The following is a 16,976-nucleotide window of genomic DNA, read 5'->3' on the forward strand; positions in this document are numbered from 1 at the left end:
ATAATTCTCATCTTAAATTATCTGAGTTAAAATGAGAATAACAATATCAACTTTCTATAGTATTTTACTAGGTACTTTCCGCACAATCTTTCAGTTATATAGGTGCCAAATGATTACTATTATATGGTTTTTGAATGGAAAAAAATAAGATTGGAAATGAAGTGACTTGCTAGCAGTCTCTTAGCTATTAAGTAGCAGAGATGGAAAATGAACCTAAGAATTCTAATTAGAAACTCAATGTTCTTTCTGTTTTGCTACTGATAGTAAATTGACCTATTTTAAACTAACCAAAGCATTGGTAAAATGTTAACTTACCTCCACAACAGGATTTTCAGCAAGAGCTGTTAAGACAACCTTACTTGCTAAAGCTTCTGCCTGTGCTATTGTGTCCGAATCTGACGAAACAGGCCAGGAAGAAACTCTTAACAAGCATCTAAAAATCCCAGGGTGGGTTGGCATGAAAAGAAATTTTATCTCTTCTGTAGCATGTGGTCCTATAACAGTTTTATTTTTAAAAACCAAACAATGGCATGTTGAGAAATCAACCTTTAAGGAGGAAAAAAAAGACCCAATACTATTAACCAAGCAATGTCGTAGACAGAATTTTAATAGTTATTAAATGATGACAAACAAGCAAAATTAAACATAGCATTCTTTCTTCAGCATCTTCTTTGAATGATTCCCAAATTAATTTGCAAATTGAAAAAGCAAGCATTCTTTCACTCTAATAATCACTCTAAGCCCCTTTCCCCAAACCTAGCACATCTTGCTCTCATCCTCAGTGCTATTAACTGTTGTCAAGACCCTAAACAAACTAAAAGTAATTTTGAACTAGAATAGTCTAAACTCCCATTTCTTAAAGGTGGGGTAAATAGGCTAGAAGAAATATATGATGTAGTAAGGAAAAATATACATTGTATCCCCAACATATGAAATTTCAATATACCTTCCAATAAAAAATGATGTCACAAATGACAATTAAAATGTCCTATAATACTAAATATTTCAGGAATATCATGAGTAAAATAGGTAGATCTAAAGGACCTAAACACTATTTGTAACATCGTTTCTATGAAAAAATCAATTGTAACTTACAAAATACCATTTGAAAAGCAAATTGGTAATGGCTTATACAATCAAGAGTTAAATAGAAAGGCATTAAGAAATTTGCATTCTGTTCCACATAAATATTCATATTAAAAGAAGTAAAGATGGAGACCTGATAAGATAAATAAACAATATATGGCATTATAACTAATGAGAGAAAGCATATAACTATTTAATATTTATTTTGCTTCTTCTGTCTGAAGAATAATTTTTTAACCAGAAAGAATAAAAATGGCTAATGGGTATTTAAAACCTAACACATGCATTAATAATAAAAAAAGCTTCCAGCAGCCAGAAGTTAAGTCATCTTCCCCAAATGAATTAAATCCTTGAGAACTAAACAACTGGTAGACATGATTCTTTAAACGATTTGTTGATTTTTGAAAGACTGGAGAAGTAACAAAAAATTATATTAGTAGAAATGCCTTGGAACCAATGCCTATTATCAATTCTAAGACAGAAGACAAGAGTTAAAAAAAAAAAAGACAACATGAAGATGTTCTTCCTAACCCAAAACCTAAAGTAAACTAACACCTTACTTCATGGTACTATGATAGCAAATATTTTTTCACTAGGGCAACATGTCAGTAAGCTCCTTCAAATATGGGTAACTAACAATAAATGGAAAACAGAGCCTGTTAATCTCATTAAGTGTTATTAGTAAAAGCATTTACTTGGATGACTGAAAACTGTAATGAGTATTTAAGAAATAAAATCAAGATTATGCTGCCTGGTGTAAAAATTTCCTATTTCAAAAGGACAACCTAACATAGTTTAAGATACATAAATTGCTGATTGAGAAGGAAAAAAAGTAAAGATTAGTTCCTGATAATCTTTAAGTGACCCTGACAACAGGCAGAAAAAACTTACCTTTTCACCATTGATAGTAATGCTAAGTGTTCCAATGGTAACCTGTAACCAACGATCAGTTGGATTAAAAATACTAAGAGTGGTTTGAGAAGCAATGCCCACACAACATGCATGAGGAAACTTTAACTCTTCAGGTACTCTGACCTTCCCTGAATAATGATAAAACACAGTAACAAGAATTACATGGCTAATTTTTTCTTCCATTTCTTTCAGTAAATTTCTTCAACTCACAATTAGCTACACTGAAATTAGGTCTGATTAGTTAAATTGTCATTCAAAATCAACATAGAACAGTATCTCCTGGCTCTTTACAAGCTCTTAATGCTGTTTAAATTAAAAAAAAAAAGCAAACAAAATGTTCTTTAATTCAATATTATTAAAATTATTTTTCTTTCTTTGTATATGAACTTAGAAAAATGCTTTTAATACTTAAAAATTATAAATTTTAGTTTAACAATATTTTGTTTCATGATTCATACTTTTTCTTTTCCATAACACAAAATATAAATAATTTACTAACTTAAAATTTCATTCAAACCCGGCCTCAGACACTTCCCAGCTATGTGACCCTGGACAAGTCACTTAGCCCATGTTGCCTACTAGACCCTACCACTCTTCTGCCTTCTATACAGTACTGACTCCAAGATGTAAGGTAAGGGTTTTTATTAAAATAAAAAAAAATTTTTTTAAATCACAGAGACGCTATATAGCAGTAAGCTCTAAAGAATTTTAAGCTAAGTTTTACCAAGAAAAGTGTCTTTAGTTGACTTTACTGGTTGCATTTGTACATGTTTGAAGTGAGGGAGGGAGATGGAAAAGCATAAAGAGTGTACTTTTTTTTAAGAGACCAAAAAAGAGGTTGGGATTGGGGTGGTACAGTAAAGATATATATACAATGATTATGTGCCTATTTGTGCAGTTAAGTGATATAGTAGAGTGCAGGGCCTAGAGTCCAGGAATCTATGGCCAACAAAAAAATGTTCTTTACAGTGCATATAATAAAATACCACTGAGCTTTAAGACTTTCCTTCCCAGTAAATGTGTATACTGTGTTCAGTTTGGGGAGCCAGTTTAAGATGAACATTAATAAGCTGTAGGTTCCCAGAAGATCAACCAGGATGATAAAGGGCCTTTGGTCTACAACAGCTGAGGAAAGGTTGAAGGAACTGGAGAAATTTAATAATAAAAGAAGGCTCAGGGAGAAAACGAAGAGTGTTATAGAACACGACTGGGTTCCATAATAGAACTGAAGAATAACAATGTGGAAGAAAGATTAAACAAAAAATTAACCTTTTTTTTTTTGTATGATCAACTCTGTTGCCAATTTAGAGAAACCTATGCATTCCTTTTTTCAGAATACTTTTAAAAAAGCATAACCTAAAATATATTGGATTACAAAAGAAACCATTTATAATGAAACACATTCATCAAAAATATTTTTTAAAATAAGTTCATGGACTTCAGGTAAAGTACCCGTTTTAATGCTCTGTTTGGCTTCAGAAAGCATGAACCAAGGATAATGTTTAGAAAGTTCAAAGAGGGAATGGGACAGTTAGGTAGCACAATCAATAGAACACTAGGCCTGGAGTTGTGAGAGCCTGGGTTCAAATCTGGCCTTGGACACTTCCGAGCTCTGATGCTAGGTGAGTCATTTAACCCCCACTGCCTAGCCCTCACTGTTCTTCTGTCTTAGAAATGATACAGAAGGCAAAGTTTGTTTGTTTTTTTTAAGAAAAATATTCAGAAGCAAATCTGCTATTGGGGAAAATTTGTTGTTGAGAGGAAAATTGAGCTACCTCATCCAATTTTTGCCCGTGGAATATTATTCTGGCAGCTATGTAGCTAGATGATAAATTATAAAGAAGGATAACTAGCATCAGGGAACCAATTAAGAGTTTATTTAAATAATTCAGGCAAATACTGCAATGGGCCTGAACTAAGATACTGGTTCTATCAGTAGAAAGATATCTGGAATGGGGCAGTAGATGGATCAATGGATAGAGATCCAGGCCTGGAGAGAGAGGTCTTGGGTTAAAATCTGGGCTCAGACACTTCCTAGCTATATGATCCTATGCAAGTCAATAACTCCAAATGTGTATCCTTAACTTCTTTTCTACCTTGAAACCAATACATAGTATTGATTCTAAGATGGAAGTTAAGGATTAAAAAAAAATGCCAGGAGAAAGGAATGAAGGCAAAAATAAAAATAAAATTATTCAACATAAGAGAATGCTGCCAACTACTAGGTAAAAAGGAAAAAAATGTATTAGTTCTGAAGGAAAGAAAATTACAAGTCTATTAAAGATTTATGACAAAGAAGTAATGAAAGACCTCAATTATTCAGCCTTCTGTTGGGATCCACCTTGCTATTTATTCCCATTTATAGTTGAGGAAACAGAGGAAAATAGAAGTTAAGTCAACTGCCACGAGTCACGCAGCTAATAAATCACTAAGATAAGATTTGACCTCTGATATTCCTGACTCCAGGTCCAGCACTCTATCCACACTGCCACCTAGCTGACTCAGAAAATGGCCAATTTGATAAAAACTTTAAGGCTACCAAAAGCTCACAATGGAAGGAAAGGTTGACTAATACTTGAAGTCAAAGTATAAATTTAAATCAGAATTCAGCAAACTGTGGCCAAAGGGCCAAAGATGGTTTTTATATTTTTAAACACCTTAAAACATTATTTTAAAATATAAAAAAATCATTCTTAGCTTTCTAGGGATGTACAAAACGAAGGCAGCTGGCAGGGCAACTCACTGACCCCTGATCTACAATAGAAGTGTCAAACTGGTAGCCTTTGAGTGCCATCTAAACAAGATTAAATGTAACTGGAAAATGTTTAAAAAAATAATAAAAGCAATATAATGTTAATTTGTGGTTTTCAAAGTCAATATGTGGTCACAGGGATACATTTCTATTTGCATTTACATCTGATCTAAATTACATAAAGAAAAAAGAAAAACATAAATAGAACAAATAGTATCTAATAACAATACCTAACATGTTTAACATACTTACCATGTGTAAAGAGTTTAAGTTAATAGGAAGTGAATCAGGCATAATAATTCTAGTAGCTTCAGAGATTTACACACCAATGCACAAAGCAGGTATAAAAAAAATTTTAATATTAAACATTCAAAGTAACAGTAGCCAATAGAATCACTAAATATACTTGAGTTGCTCTTAAGATGGATAAGCTGAAAACAGCTCAAAATGAAAAATGCTCTCCACAGCCAAAGAAGGTATTGTTGGAATCTGATTGTATTCCATTTTTCATTTTAATTCTCCTTTATGAGTTTTTTATTGTATGTGTGATAGGTATTCTTTCATAAGATAATATGGAAATATGTATCATAAAAAATGTATCATAGAAAAATCTATATCAAACTATTTACCAAGTTGGGGGATGGAGAAGATGAATCACAAAATGTCAGATAATTGTCAAAAATTGTTTTTACATATAATTAAAAAAATTTTTTTTAAGTTAAAAAAAAATTTTTATAACTGAAAGTCAGTTTGCCAATGAGCTAAAACTTGATGAGATTCAAAGTATACTGTTTACAGACACTTCCTAGCTATGTGACCCTGGGCAAGTCATTTGACTCCCATTGCCTAGCCCGTATCACTCATCTGCCTCGGAACCAATACACAGTATTGATTCCAAGATGGAAGTTAAGGGTTTAATCTAAAAATAATAACAACAACAACAAAGTATACTGTTGAGTTGTTGTGTATTTTTAATCAATCACCAAGCATTTATAAAGTGCTTACTATATTCCAGGCACTGTAACGGCTATTTAGGACACAGATATGATAAAAAATCCTTATTCACAAGAACCTTATATTCTAATTGGGGAAACAAGGACTTAAAATCAACTGCAGAAGTACAATAGTTAATGTGTAACAGAAATGGCTATTTTATATGAATGAAAACTCTATGAGTTGGTATGACAACGTAATCCAAAAATACTCTGCTTGGCTACAATATCAGAAACAAAGTCCTACTGTATTCTCCTCTAATCAAATGACATCCAACATGGAGTATTTCAGTTCTGGACAGGTAGCCTTTTAAAAAAACTAGCAATACAGCATATTATATACAGAGAATAGTAAAAGGAATGTAAAGGGGCCTGAAAAGTTCTCATCAAAGACTGAAAGAAGGAACTGAGAAAAGAGAGAATTTGGAATAAAAGAGGACAAAAAATAATAGCTGTCAACTTTAAGGGCCATTGTCTAAGGTTAGATATTGTGTTATATTCAGAGGGCAAAATTAAACTAATGAGTACAAGTTAAGTGGAAGATAAATTTCAGCACACTAATGATTTCTAGTAATAAAATTTCTTTCTAAAAAAAAAAACTATTACTTTCTGCTTGGTAACAATTCTAAGACAGAAGGGTACGGACTAGGTAAATGGGGTTAAGTGACTAACTTGGGGTCATGTAGCTAGGAAGTTATGGGGCCAGTTTTGATGCCAGGTCTTCCCAAATCCAGTCCTGGTGCTCTATCAACTGAGCCACCTATCTGTCCCATAAATTTTCTTTCTTTAAAAAAAAATGGGGTCAAAACCAAAAGCAGCAGACCTGGGTTACCAGAAGCTCCCCTTGAGTGCAAATAAGTCAGTAGAGGACAGAGAAATACCTGCTAGATATCTGTGAAGAGATTCTTGCAGCACAAGAGAAAAGGGCAGATCATAGGATTTGTAATCAAGATGACAGATATAAGATTGAGAGAGCAAAGTCTCCTTTGCATGCACCTCAAAAACCCAACACATCCACCAAACACTTTGTAACTTGTTTTTAAGAAGATCAAAATAGGCAAAGTGTAAATTTTAAAATACTGCACAGTACCTCCAACAAATAATAAAAACAGACAGAACAACAACCTATTTCCAATGCTAAAGAGTTTGCACAAATGTACATCACATTTAAAGAAATAAAGCAAGAATTCTGCTTTATGAGACAAATATAATATGAATATTTAAACTAACAAGAGATAAAACAGATACTATATAGCAGGGGTCCACGGCCTGTGGACCACATGCAGCCCCCTGAGGCCATGTATCCGGCCCCCACCACACTTCCAGAAGGTGCACCTCTTTCATTGGTGCTCAGTGAGAGGAGCACTATATGTGGCAGCGCTGCAAAGCACGGAGGCGCTCACATACATTACTACTTCTGGTAACATAATTTGCATGGTGCCTTAGAACAAGGTGCTGTGCAAAGGATTTTGTGGCTGCACAATGGAAGACATCAGCATGATGAGCAGCAATCTGGGGGAGGGGATTCCGCACTGTGTATACTGCTACCCGGTTAGCATTAGGGTTTTATAGTCTGGCCCTCCAACAGTCTGAGGGACAGTGAACTGGCCCACTGTGTAAAAAGTTTGAGGACCCCTGCTATATAGTCTATGTTAATAAAATATTGAAGTAAAAATTGTAAATAAAATCCTAGCTAGTAATGACATTTCAAAAGAGTAACACACAAAGACTGAGTTGAATTTATACTAGAGTTGATGGGAGGAGTTCAGAAATCGGGTAAACAACTGACAAATAATAAATTCAATAAGAAACACAATTAAAACAGAGAGAGAAAGCCTTTGACAAGATTTTGAACACAATGTTAAAAATCCTAAAAAATAAACAAATATGGACGGGTCTTTCAGATCAAAAGCATGTATTTTTAAACAACAAACCCTGGAAGTTTTCTCACTACACACAGAACTAAAGTAATAGAGAAGTTAAAAGCATAAATGTTAACCAAAAGGTGACCAAGTTATTTCTATCTGCAAATAGCATGTGTATAGTTAGTATGTTGTACCCAGGACTACATTTCCCAAAATTCCCTTTTCCCTTTCATGTATGTGTCATTACATTGTTTGTATATACTTGAGTTGGCTCCTCCTTCTTGAGCTCTATAACACTTGGGGGACTTGGGTGAGCTCCCTGGACCCAAACCTTTTTGTTTCCCTTTTGCTTCAAGAATTTAACAAATCTTATTAAACATAATACTTGGAGTACTGGACATTAATTTTAAAATCTACACATGATAGAATCCTGAAAAAACTCAAGTCATCAACAAATTGAGAAAATTAATAGCATTACAACAAAAAAGTAAAAAACTTTTGGCATTTATGTATTATGCAAAGGGAAAAAAAGATAATAAAGAAATTTTGTTTGAAATAAAGCTAGATAGTCAGGCTTGGGCACAGGAGGTCCTGGATTCAAGTATTACCTAAAATACTTCCTACTTTGTGACCCTGGGAAAGTCAATCATCCCCAAATGCCTAGCACTTATGACTGTTCTACATTGGAAGTAATACTTAACAGTAGATAACAGTTAAAAAAACCAAACCTTACAAAATGTATAGGATGTCTCCAAATAAACTTCAAAACACATTCCAGTCTAGCATATGCATATTTAACTTATACAAGTACCACCTTAGATCAAGTTCTCATTACAAATAAAAATATACATTTATATAACACTAAGATTTGTAGCAAACTTTAACATAAATTCCACCATGTCTACCAAAATATGGTGGATGCCCACTGACCGAGAAACGAAGGAATAAATTATCATGGCAACAATACTTAAATTTGGAATGAGAAGATATGGAATGCAATCCTAGCTCTTTTACTTATGATACAACAATGGGCACAACAATGGGCAGTTAATTAACTTCTTGGTCTAAGTTGAAAGAAAACCAAAGAGCTTCTGATGTCCATTTCAGCATTATATCTGAGAGCCTAAAATCTGGTAAATGAATGTAATGAATTACCATAGAAAAGCACAAAAAAACCTAGAAAATTCAAGGCAATATCCAAAGATTTATAAACCAATACAGAATGCATGAGAACTCTGGACACAATTATTACACTGATATAGGAATGGATGATGAAACATATTTCCCCCCTTTTGAGAGGCAATATAGAATGTCATTTACACCAGTAGTATCAAACTTGAATAGAAATAGATATCTAGGGGGCAGCTAGGTAGCTCAGTGGATTGAGAGCCAGGCCTAGAGACGGGAGGTCCTAGGTTCAAATCCGGCCTCAGCCACTTCCTAGCTGTGTGACCCTGGGCAAGTCACTTGACCCCCATTGCCTACCCTTACCACTCTTCTGCCTTGGAGCCAATACATAGTATTGACTCCAAGACGGAAGGTAAGGGTTTAAAAAAAAAAAAAAAGAAATAGATATCTACCAGGTAGTAAGTATACTGACTTAGAAAACCACACATTAACATTAGCAATGTTGTACTATATTTTTACTTTTATAAACACATCTCAATTATAATTTAATCTGGTTTTCCTCAGTTTTATAACCAAGTGAGACTGATATCTCTGCAACATACTGTGAGATGCAATTAATCACTAAGTTAAATACTACCTTTAAAAAAATTAGATCCAATGTCTCCCTGCAAAGTCACTACTCTAATAATCTATACATTTGTATTGTCAGTTCTTAGCTCATCTGCATTAATAAGCAGAGAATCAATGCCAGAAATTTACAGATAAAATCCAGAAGATATGTAGCCTTCCTTATGATTTCACTGGATTAGACTGTTGGCTGGCCTTATGGATAGGTTCTCTGCTATTGTTTTATTATGAATTTATTATTTAATTTTAGCATGCTTTTCAGTTTAAATTTTGAGTTTAAGAATCTATCCCTCGCTCTCATACTTCCCACTGAGAAGGCAAACAATATACCAATTATACATGTGAAATCAGGCAAAACATTTCCATTATAGTGAAAGTGCAAAAAAAATCATTAAAAAAACAGAAAATTCTGTTGGTTTCCACTTTAATATTCATTTCTTTTTCTGGTGGTAGATAGCATTTTTTCATCTTGAGTCCTTTGGAATTGTCTTAGATCACTATATTGATCATAGTAGCAAAGTTTTTCAGTTGATCATCATGATGATGTAGCTTTTACTTTGCATAATGACTTCCCAAATTTTTCTCATTTCATTTTGCATCAGTTAATAAAGGTTATGCTATCTTTTTCTAAAACCATGACTCTAATGGCTTCTTACTGTATAGTACTCTATCATAATCATATGCAACAACTTGTTCAGCTATTCCCCACTGATGAGGATCCTTCTCAATGTCCCATTCTTTACCACCCCAAAGAGAATTGCCATAAATAACTTTGTGTATATAGGCCCTTTTCCTTTGTAGAGGTATTGATAGTTCTCTAGACACAGTTCCAGACTGTTCTCCAGACGTTGGATCAGCTTACTGCTCTACCAAACATGATTCTTGATTACAAGGGAAGGAACCATACGGTTAGAGAAGTATGATTATTATTGATTACTTATGACAAGGTACCAAAAAAAATTTTTAAATAATACTTTTGAGGAAAAAAATCACAAGAACACAAAAGTGTTTATAGAAATAAATCACAGAAAAAAAAAAGTTGGGGACAGCTGGGTGGCTCAGTGAATTGAGAGTAAGGCCTAGAGATGGGAGGTCCTAGGTTCAAATCTGGTCTCTGACACTTCCCAGCTGTGTGACCCTGGCCAAGTCACTTAAACCCCATTGCCTAACCCTTACCACTCTTCTGCCTTAGAACCAATACACAGTATTGATTCCAAGACGGAAGGTTATGGGTTTAAAAAAAAAAGAAAGAAATACAAACATGTAATATTCACAATAAAACATTTAAATCCCTTAATAATTAGAAAAATGCAAACCAATACAGCCAAACTGTTATATACTGACGACATATGCAAAAATGGAAAAAAATAACATTCCATGCTACAGAATTTTCAGGAGGAATGGGTTCATTGTTAGTGAAACTGCAAATAAGCATGAATTTTTTGGAGTGTAATATGGAGGAACTTATCTAGAAACAGTTTTATGATCAAAATTCTGTGAATTTCAAAACTACTCAACCCTATTCAGACCATTCTTTAGAAGATAGGATTTAGCTATTTCCTGATCAATAACAATAGAGATACTTGGAATAACAGAATCAAGTCTTGGAAACTACAATCTCCACCCTACTTAGGGTAACAAGATCAGGAAGGGCTGCAGCAAAACTCAAGATTTAATTATTTGAGAATAAGGCCTTCAACAGACATGTGCAAAGGGGACAGACCTCTGGGCGGTCCTAGGTAAAGCTAGAGCCACCATTGGCACATGTGAGAGATAGGAAGTGAGGTAGAGGACAGCTCAGGAGTTCTGGGGACTTCCTGTGTGGAGGAAAAAGGTGGTTGGAGCCTGGTGCTTGGAGTGGAGGAGCCCACAGACTGTTTCTGCATTTTAGTCACGTGAGTGATAGGGACTGATCTCTTTTCTTTGCCTCAGCTTGGGCCTTTGGCTCAGCCTAAGCAGTGTGGGTATTTAAGTCCTATTTCCTTCTCTCCCCTTTCCCTCTCTCTCTCTCCCTCTAATACTTTTCTTCCTCCTGTTTGTAATTAAAACACCATAAAAAGGTTGACTGCTGACTTGAGTTTTCATTTAGGAATTACATAGCTGAATTCCTTGGCGACCTTAAATTAATATATATCAGTCTTTTAAAGTGATTTCCATATCACAATTCCTATCATCCATCAGACTCAGGGATTTCATTTACAGGAGAAAATTGCATTTACCAATGTAGATCAGCAACTACTATGCAGGTACCTGGGATATTGAAAAGTGAACAGATATGCCTGAAGTCATATATATAAGCAGTGTAAAGATAAAGAAAGGATTAAAACCCAGATTTCCTTGACTAAGGCCAGTTATCCTTGGAATATCATAAAAAGGAAAAAAAGGAATTATTTTTCTCAAACATCAATACTTTTAATAGCATTAAACTGAAAATATAATATGTCTAGCAACTGGAGAATGGCCAAATAAATTATAATTTATGTAATAGAATATTAATGAGGACAGAATACAAGACATATAGATAACAATACTAAATGTTATTCAAAGAAATGAGCAAAACTGGAATAGTATATATACACATATATAATGACTGCAACTTTATGAAGAAAAAGGTCAAAAAACATAGAATTTCAAGATAAAAAAAGCTAAATAATTTTTGTTCATTGTTAATTTGTTTCTTTTCCATTAAGATGTATTTTATATATGAAGGGTTCATGTATAGTTTTATGCTTATCCTCCCTATTTGTTTTGCTACTAATTAAACTTATAATATTTAAATGTCAATGTAAAAAAAAGTCCATTTCTACATTAAAATTTTGACTTAGCTCTACAATCTGTTTCTACAATTCAGTTTTTAGCTTATGTTAAGCAAACTTATAACAATGAAAACTTTCTTACCAAATTCTGATGCAACTTGTGATTCCCACGGTTCAATTCCATAAGTTCCAATGGGTGGCCCAGGAAATGGCTTTACAGTACTCAAAAGATTTTGACTTAATGTGTTTGAATGAGCATTACAAAGGGAAGTAGGACCGAATAATCCAGAACCAACATTATTTCCTAGACACATGCCCACTGCAACAGAATTGTGAATGTGATCTCTTGAAATGGAAGTACAGGGAAATCCTCCTGAATGACCATAAACTGTAGAACTACCAATATGATACTGAGACAAAGCAACATTTCCTGTTGATATAGTCCCCAAATACTGCTGTGCAATTGGTGTTGTAAGAGATTTCTTAGGAAGGAGTGTGGGAACTGCACCAGAGAAAGCCTGTGTTTCAGAAGTAAGGTCCTGAGAATTTAAGCTCTGAACTGGCACATATTGATCACATGAAGTATTCTGAGGTAACTGAATGTGGCTGCTAAAACCACTGAATGGAGGTAACATATTTGTAGAGGTCAATTCTTGATTCTGAGTCACACAGTCCTGGCAAGGCAGAGGTGTATCTATCTTAGATGACAAAGCTGGATGGAAAAGACATGTTTTACTTGGTAAGGGCCCAATTACTTGGCCCAACTCATTATGAAGAAATGGTTGACCACTTTTAAGACAGTGTGCAAAAACTTTGGATTTTGATAGTGGATCTTCAGTTTTGTCATCAGAAGGAGCAGGCAGATCTATTTCCACATTCTTATCCAAGATGTTTGAATTAATACTTGAGACTTTATCACTACTTTGTAATGGTTCCTTCTCTTTAACATTATCCATAGTCTGTTCTGCCAAAGGAATTGGGCTGGCTCGAACAATTGTCGTGCTCAGCTCACTGGGAGCAGTGCTCTAAAATATGACAAAAAGTGTATTTTTAAGAAGAACAGAAATATTGCAAATGATAGTCATATTATCCTCATATATTTACATATGAATATACATGTAGTCCTATCAAATAGATATCAACTCCACATTAAAATTTTCAGAACTAATTTTTTGCATTTTATAAAATTTGCACATTAAAAAAATTCACTTGTGCTGCCATGCATGAATAACTAGGCATGTAATACAGGAATTCAGCTCATATCTACATGAATTAAACATTTTCCAAACCAAGTAATATTCTATCATACATTATTTGTATTTCAACAAATGCTCTTCTTTCTCTGTGGAGACCAAATATGAACCTGAACACACCATTTCCATGATATTTAAAGTCTTTTCGACTTTCAAAATTCTATAAAATCTATGATTTTAGGTAAAAACCAGTGACTATGCTTAATAAATACACAATCTTTCCATTAAACATTCTGTCTTAAAAAAGGCTATTTTAGGTCAAAAATCAATGGTGAAGTTGGAATTTCATGCTAATACTTCATGTAACCATTTAAAATTTATATAAAATTCAATGTCCACCATTACAAAGGGACATGGCATAGAAATTACAAGAAGAACAAAAGAAAACCTTTCAACACAAGATTTTGATGGAACTCTTACAGGGAATGCCATATGAAATAGCATTAATGTCTAAAAGAAAACAATGATAAAAAAACTTTCTTGGCAAAATTGCTTCTTAAAATATCTTCATTAAAAATACATTAATATTTTCATAATGAACTGATTGAACAAAAATACTACATCACTTTCTGGCCTTCTCACCCAACTATCCTTCAAACACTCCATATTTTAGCCAAATTCCTCACTGTCCAATATTCTCATCCTGTCTCTCTAACCTTTGCTACATGGGCTTTTCTCCTATCCCTGCTGGCTCAAACCCTTCCCTTCCATCAAATCCTAATTTAGATGCCTGACACATTTTCCAGGAAGGAAGCCTTACCTTAAATTAGTCTAAGCTCAAAATGACCTCTTCCTATCTCATATCATAACAGAACTCATGCTCCAGTATCATTTTATCTTTTATCACAGTGTGTATATATATATGTCATTTTCCACCTACTCAACTAGAAGTTCACTGAAAGCAGAGTCTTTGTCTTATTTCATCTATATTTCCAAATATGTGGCAGTGTCAAGCACAAAATACTTAATAAATTAAAATCAAACATTCAACTAGTTAAAAAAAAAGTTACAGGCAACACAGAAATGCAATGATACTAAATGAGCAAAGAAACTGGGAAAATGGCAACATAGGATGGAATAGGGTTCAGTGAGACTTTTATCTTAATAACTAAGTTTAGGCTTAATTACACAAGCTTGTGTGACTAACTATGAAGCATGCATATTGATAAAAAGCTATATATTACCTGACTTTTCTCAGAAATATCTTCAACAGCTATATGAGAGGTATTGTCATAGACAGAAATGTAGGTTAACCTAGCCATACTAGGACTTGAGCATACAGACTGAGGTAATGCACTATCACAAGGTCTCTGAAGATGACCTGATGAGCTAACAAAATGTGATTCAGTTCTGAAAAGAAAAAAAAAATCATTAAGTATAATGTGATGTTTAATATTCCTAGAATTTCTGCCATTTTCTTAACTAAACCTATTTAGAATAAATACAGAGTTGAAAGGAACCTCACAGAAATGATCTAATCGAGACATGAACAGAAATATATTCTATAATAGATTCAAAAAGTGGTCTTGTCTGACTTTAAATTTTCCAAAAATAGGAATTTTACTTATATTTTCCTCTTACAATCTCTGTTCAACTTCCCAACTTTTCTTTTCATGTAGTTAGGACAAATAAGACTAAACTAAGCTCAAGTATGACTAAAGAATGGTGTTCTTCAAAGATTAAAGTAACTCAAATATTTAATAGCATTTCAAAAATTTTATGTGTACATTATGTTGTGCATTTTGAATGTTCCAAACTACTTCTTTTTTTAGGCCTGATTTTTAAAAGCAAAATTTTTTTTCTAAACATATCAATTTCCCCTTACCCATTTTGTTAGCCTTGTCTATCAACAAAGATTAGAAAAGAAATATATAGTTCAGTAAAAATCAACCAAAATTTCAATCACATCTAACAACATTCCACATTCAAAGTCCCTTACTCCTTCAGTAAAGAAAGGTAGGTGCCCTTTCTCAAGTCTTCACCAGTTGTATGATATATGGCATTTAGTTTTATTGTTCTTTTTACTTCCACTGGTCAAATTGTCCATTATTTTTCTGCTTCTTACTACACTCATATTAATATTTATATTCTTTCCATTTTCCTCCAAGTTTTTCACGTTTGTTTTATGGTGCAATAAGATTTCATCATATTCACATACCATGTTTTTAGTCATTCCTAACTGGTGAGCATCTAATTTGCTTCCAATCCTTTGCAACCAAAAACACACAAAATCAAAGCATTATTTTGCTTCAAATCCTCTAACTTCTCCAGATAAGGTTCCACTGATTAAGAAAAACTTATGAATAGAAATTTCATTCTACAATCTATATTTTAAACTTAATGGAAAATTGTTTCTTTCCATTAATATCAATAAGAAAAACTGAATTGTTCACCCAAACAATCTTATTTGTAAAACAGAAAACTCAAGAGTGTTTAAATGAAACAATTTATTTTATGCATTTTGTTCTCCTCAACGATTTTGTTGCTGTTGTTGTTCAGACATATCTAGCTCTCTGTGAACCTAATTAGGGTTTTCTTGGCAAAGATATTGGAATGATCTGCCATTTCCTTCTCCAGCTCATTTCAGAGATGAAAAAATAGAGACAAACATAATTAACTGATTTGTGTAGGTTCACACAACTATTAAGGATCTGATAGTGGTCTTTCTGGCTCCAGATTCAGCACTCTATCCACTGCAGCACCTAGCTCCTAACAATATTATACTGCAAAAAAGTTTCTCTTTTTCTATAATCTATTTTTTTTAAACTCTTACTTTCTGTTTTAGAATCAATACAAAGTATTGATTCCAAGACAGAAGAGTAGTAAGGATTAGGCAATTGGAGTTAGGTGACCTGCCCAGAATCACACAGCTAAGTGTCTGGGACCTTATTCAAATCCCAGACCTTCCATCTCGAGCCTGGCTCTCTAACCACTAAGCCACCTAGCTGATCCTCTATTATCCCTCTGAAATTAAAATGTTGATCGAATGTGCAACAATTTTATCTTACCTATTAAATAGAACATATATATTATAACATTGGTTTTACGTATGAAATGATGTATCTTAATGCTGCACCTAAAACAAAAATCAACAAACACTGGGCCATAATCAAATGATTTTCAACTTAATCTGGACACTAAAGAAATAGTCATTACCATTTTGGGGGCTCAGATCTACAATAGTATAGTGACAATTTCTGGAATCAAAAAACTGAAAAATAGTTCCTAGAATCAAATTTAGCTGTATATTAAATCACTTTTGATTACTAATGAGGCAAAATTTTCCGTTTTATCTTTATAACAAAGGACTATTAAAATTCATGAATTTTTTTTTTACAACCTTAAAAGCAGGATATAAGAATTACAATTCCTATACTCCAAAAAACACTTACCCTGAAGTAGGTGTTTCAGGAATTTCACTAGGAGAAGAATGAATCAGTGGTGAAGTTGAAGGTCTAAAGCTTAACTGTTCATCTTCTAAACGCTGTGCATCCCGTTCAGAAGAGGTGTTTTTCAAATTGGTTAAACAATGGTTTGTTCCTCAATGAGAACAAAAAAAATCCTATATGAGATATGGTGAAATTGAGTACATAACAGAAACACAC

At 33.6% G+C, this 16,976-nt stretch overlaps 1 protein-coding gene across 11 annotated transcripts in view; it reads right to left on the reverse strand.

The window, feature by feature from the left end:
• Positions 1 to 16,976, reverse strand: part of CEP192 (centrosomal protein 192) — a 163,694-nt gene that overhangs the window by 78,288 nt on the left and 68,430 nt on the right. For all 11 annotated transcript variants that reach the window (XR_008917660.1, XM_016431692.2, XM_056823614.1 and 8 more), the window contains 5 exons: positions 16,764 to 16,911; positions 14,556 to 14,721; positions 12,261 to 13,143; positions 1,978 to 2,126; positions 316 to 546 (listed from right to left, as the gene is read on the reverse strand). Coding sequence is in view for 10 of the 11 variants with exons in the window: in XM_016431692.2 (XP_016287178.2) it covers positions 316 to 546; positions 1,978 to 2,126; positions 12,261 to 13,143; positions 14,556 to 14,721; positions 16,764 to 16,911 (1,577 nt within the window). In the remaining variant the exon portion in view is untranslated. The remainder of the gene's footprint in view (positions 1 to 315; positions 547 to 1,977; positions 2,127 to 12,260; positions 13,144 to 14,555; positions 14,722 to 16,763; positions 16,912 to 16,976) is intronic.

This window comes from Monodelphis domestica, chromosome 3, assembly GCF_027887165.1.
Source record: "Monodelphis domestica isolate mMonDom1 chromosome 3, mMonDom1.pri, whole genome shotgun sequence".
Lineage (NCBI taxonomy): Eukaryota > Metazoa > Chordata > Mammalia > Didelphimorphia > Didelphidae > Monodelphis > Monodelphis domestica.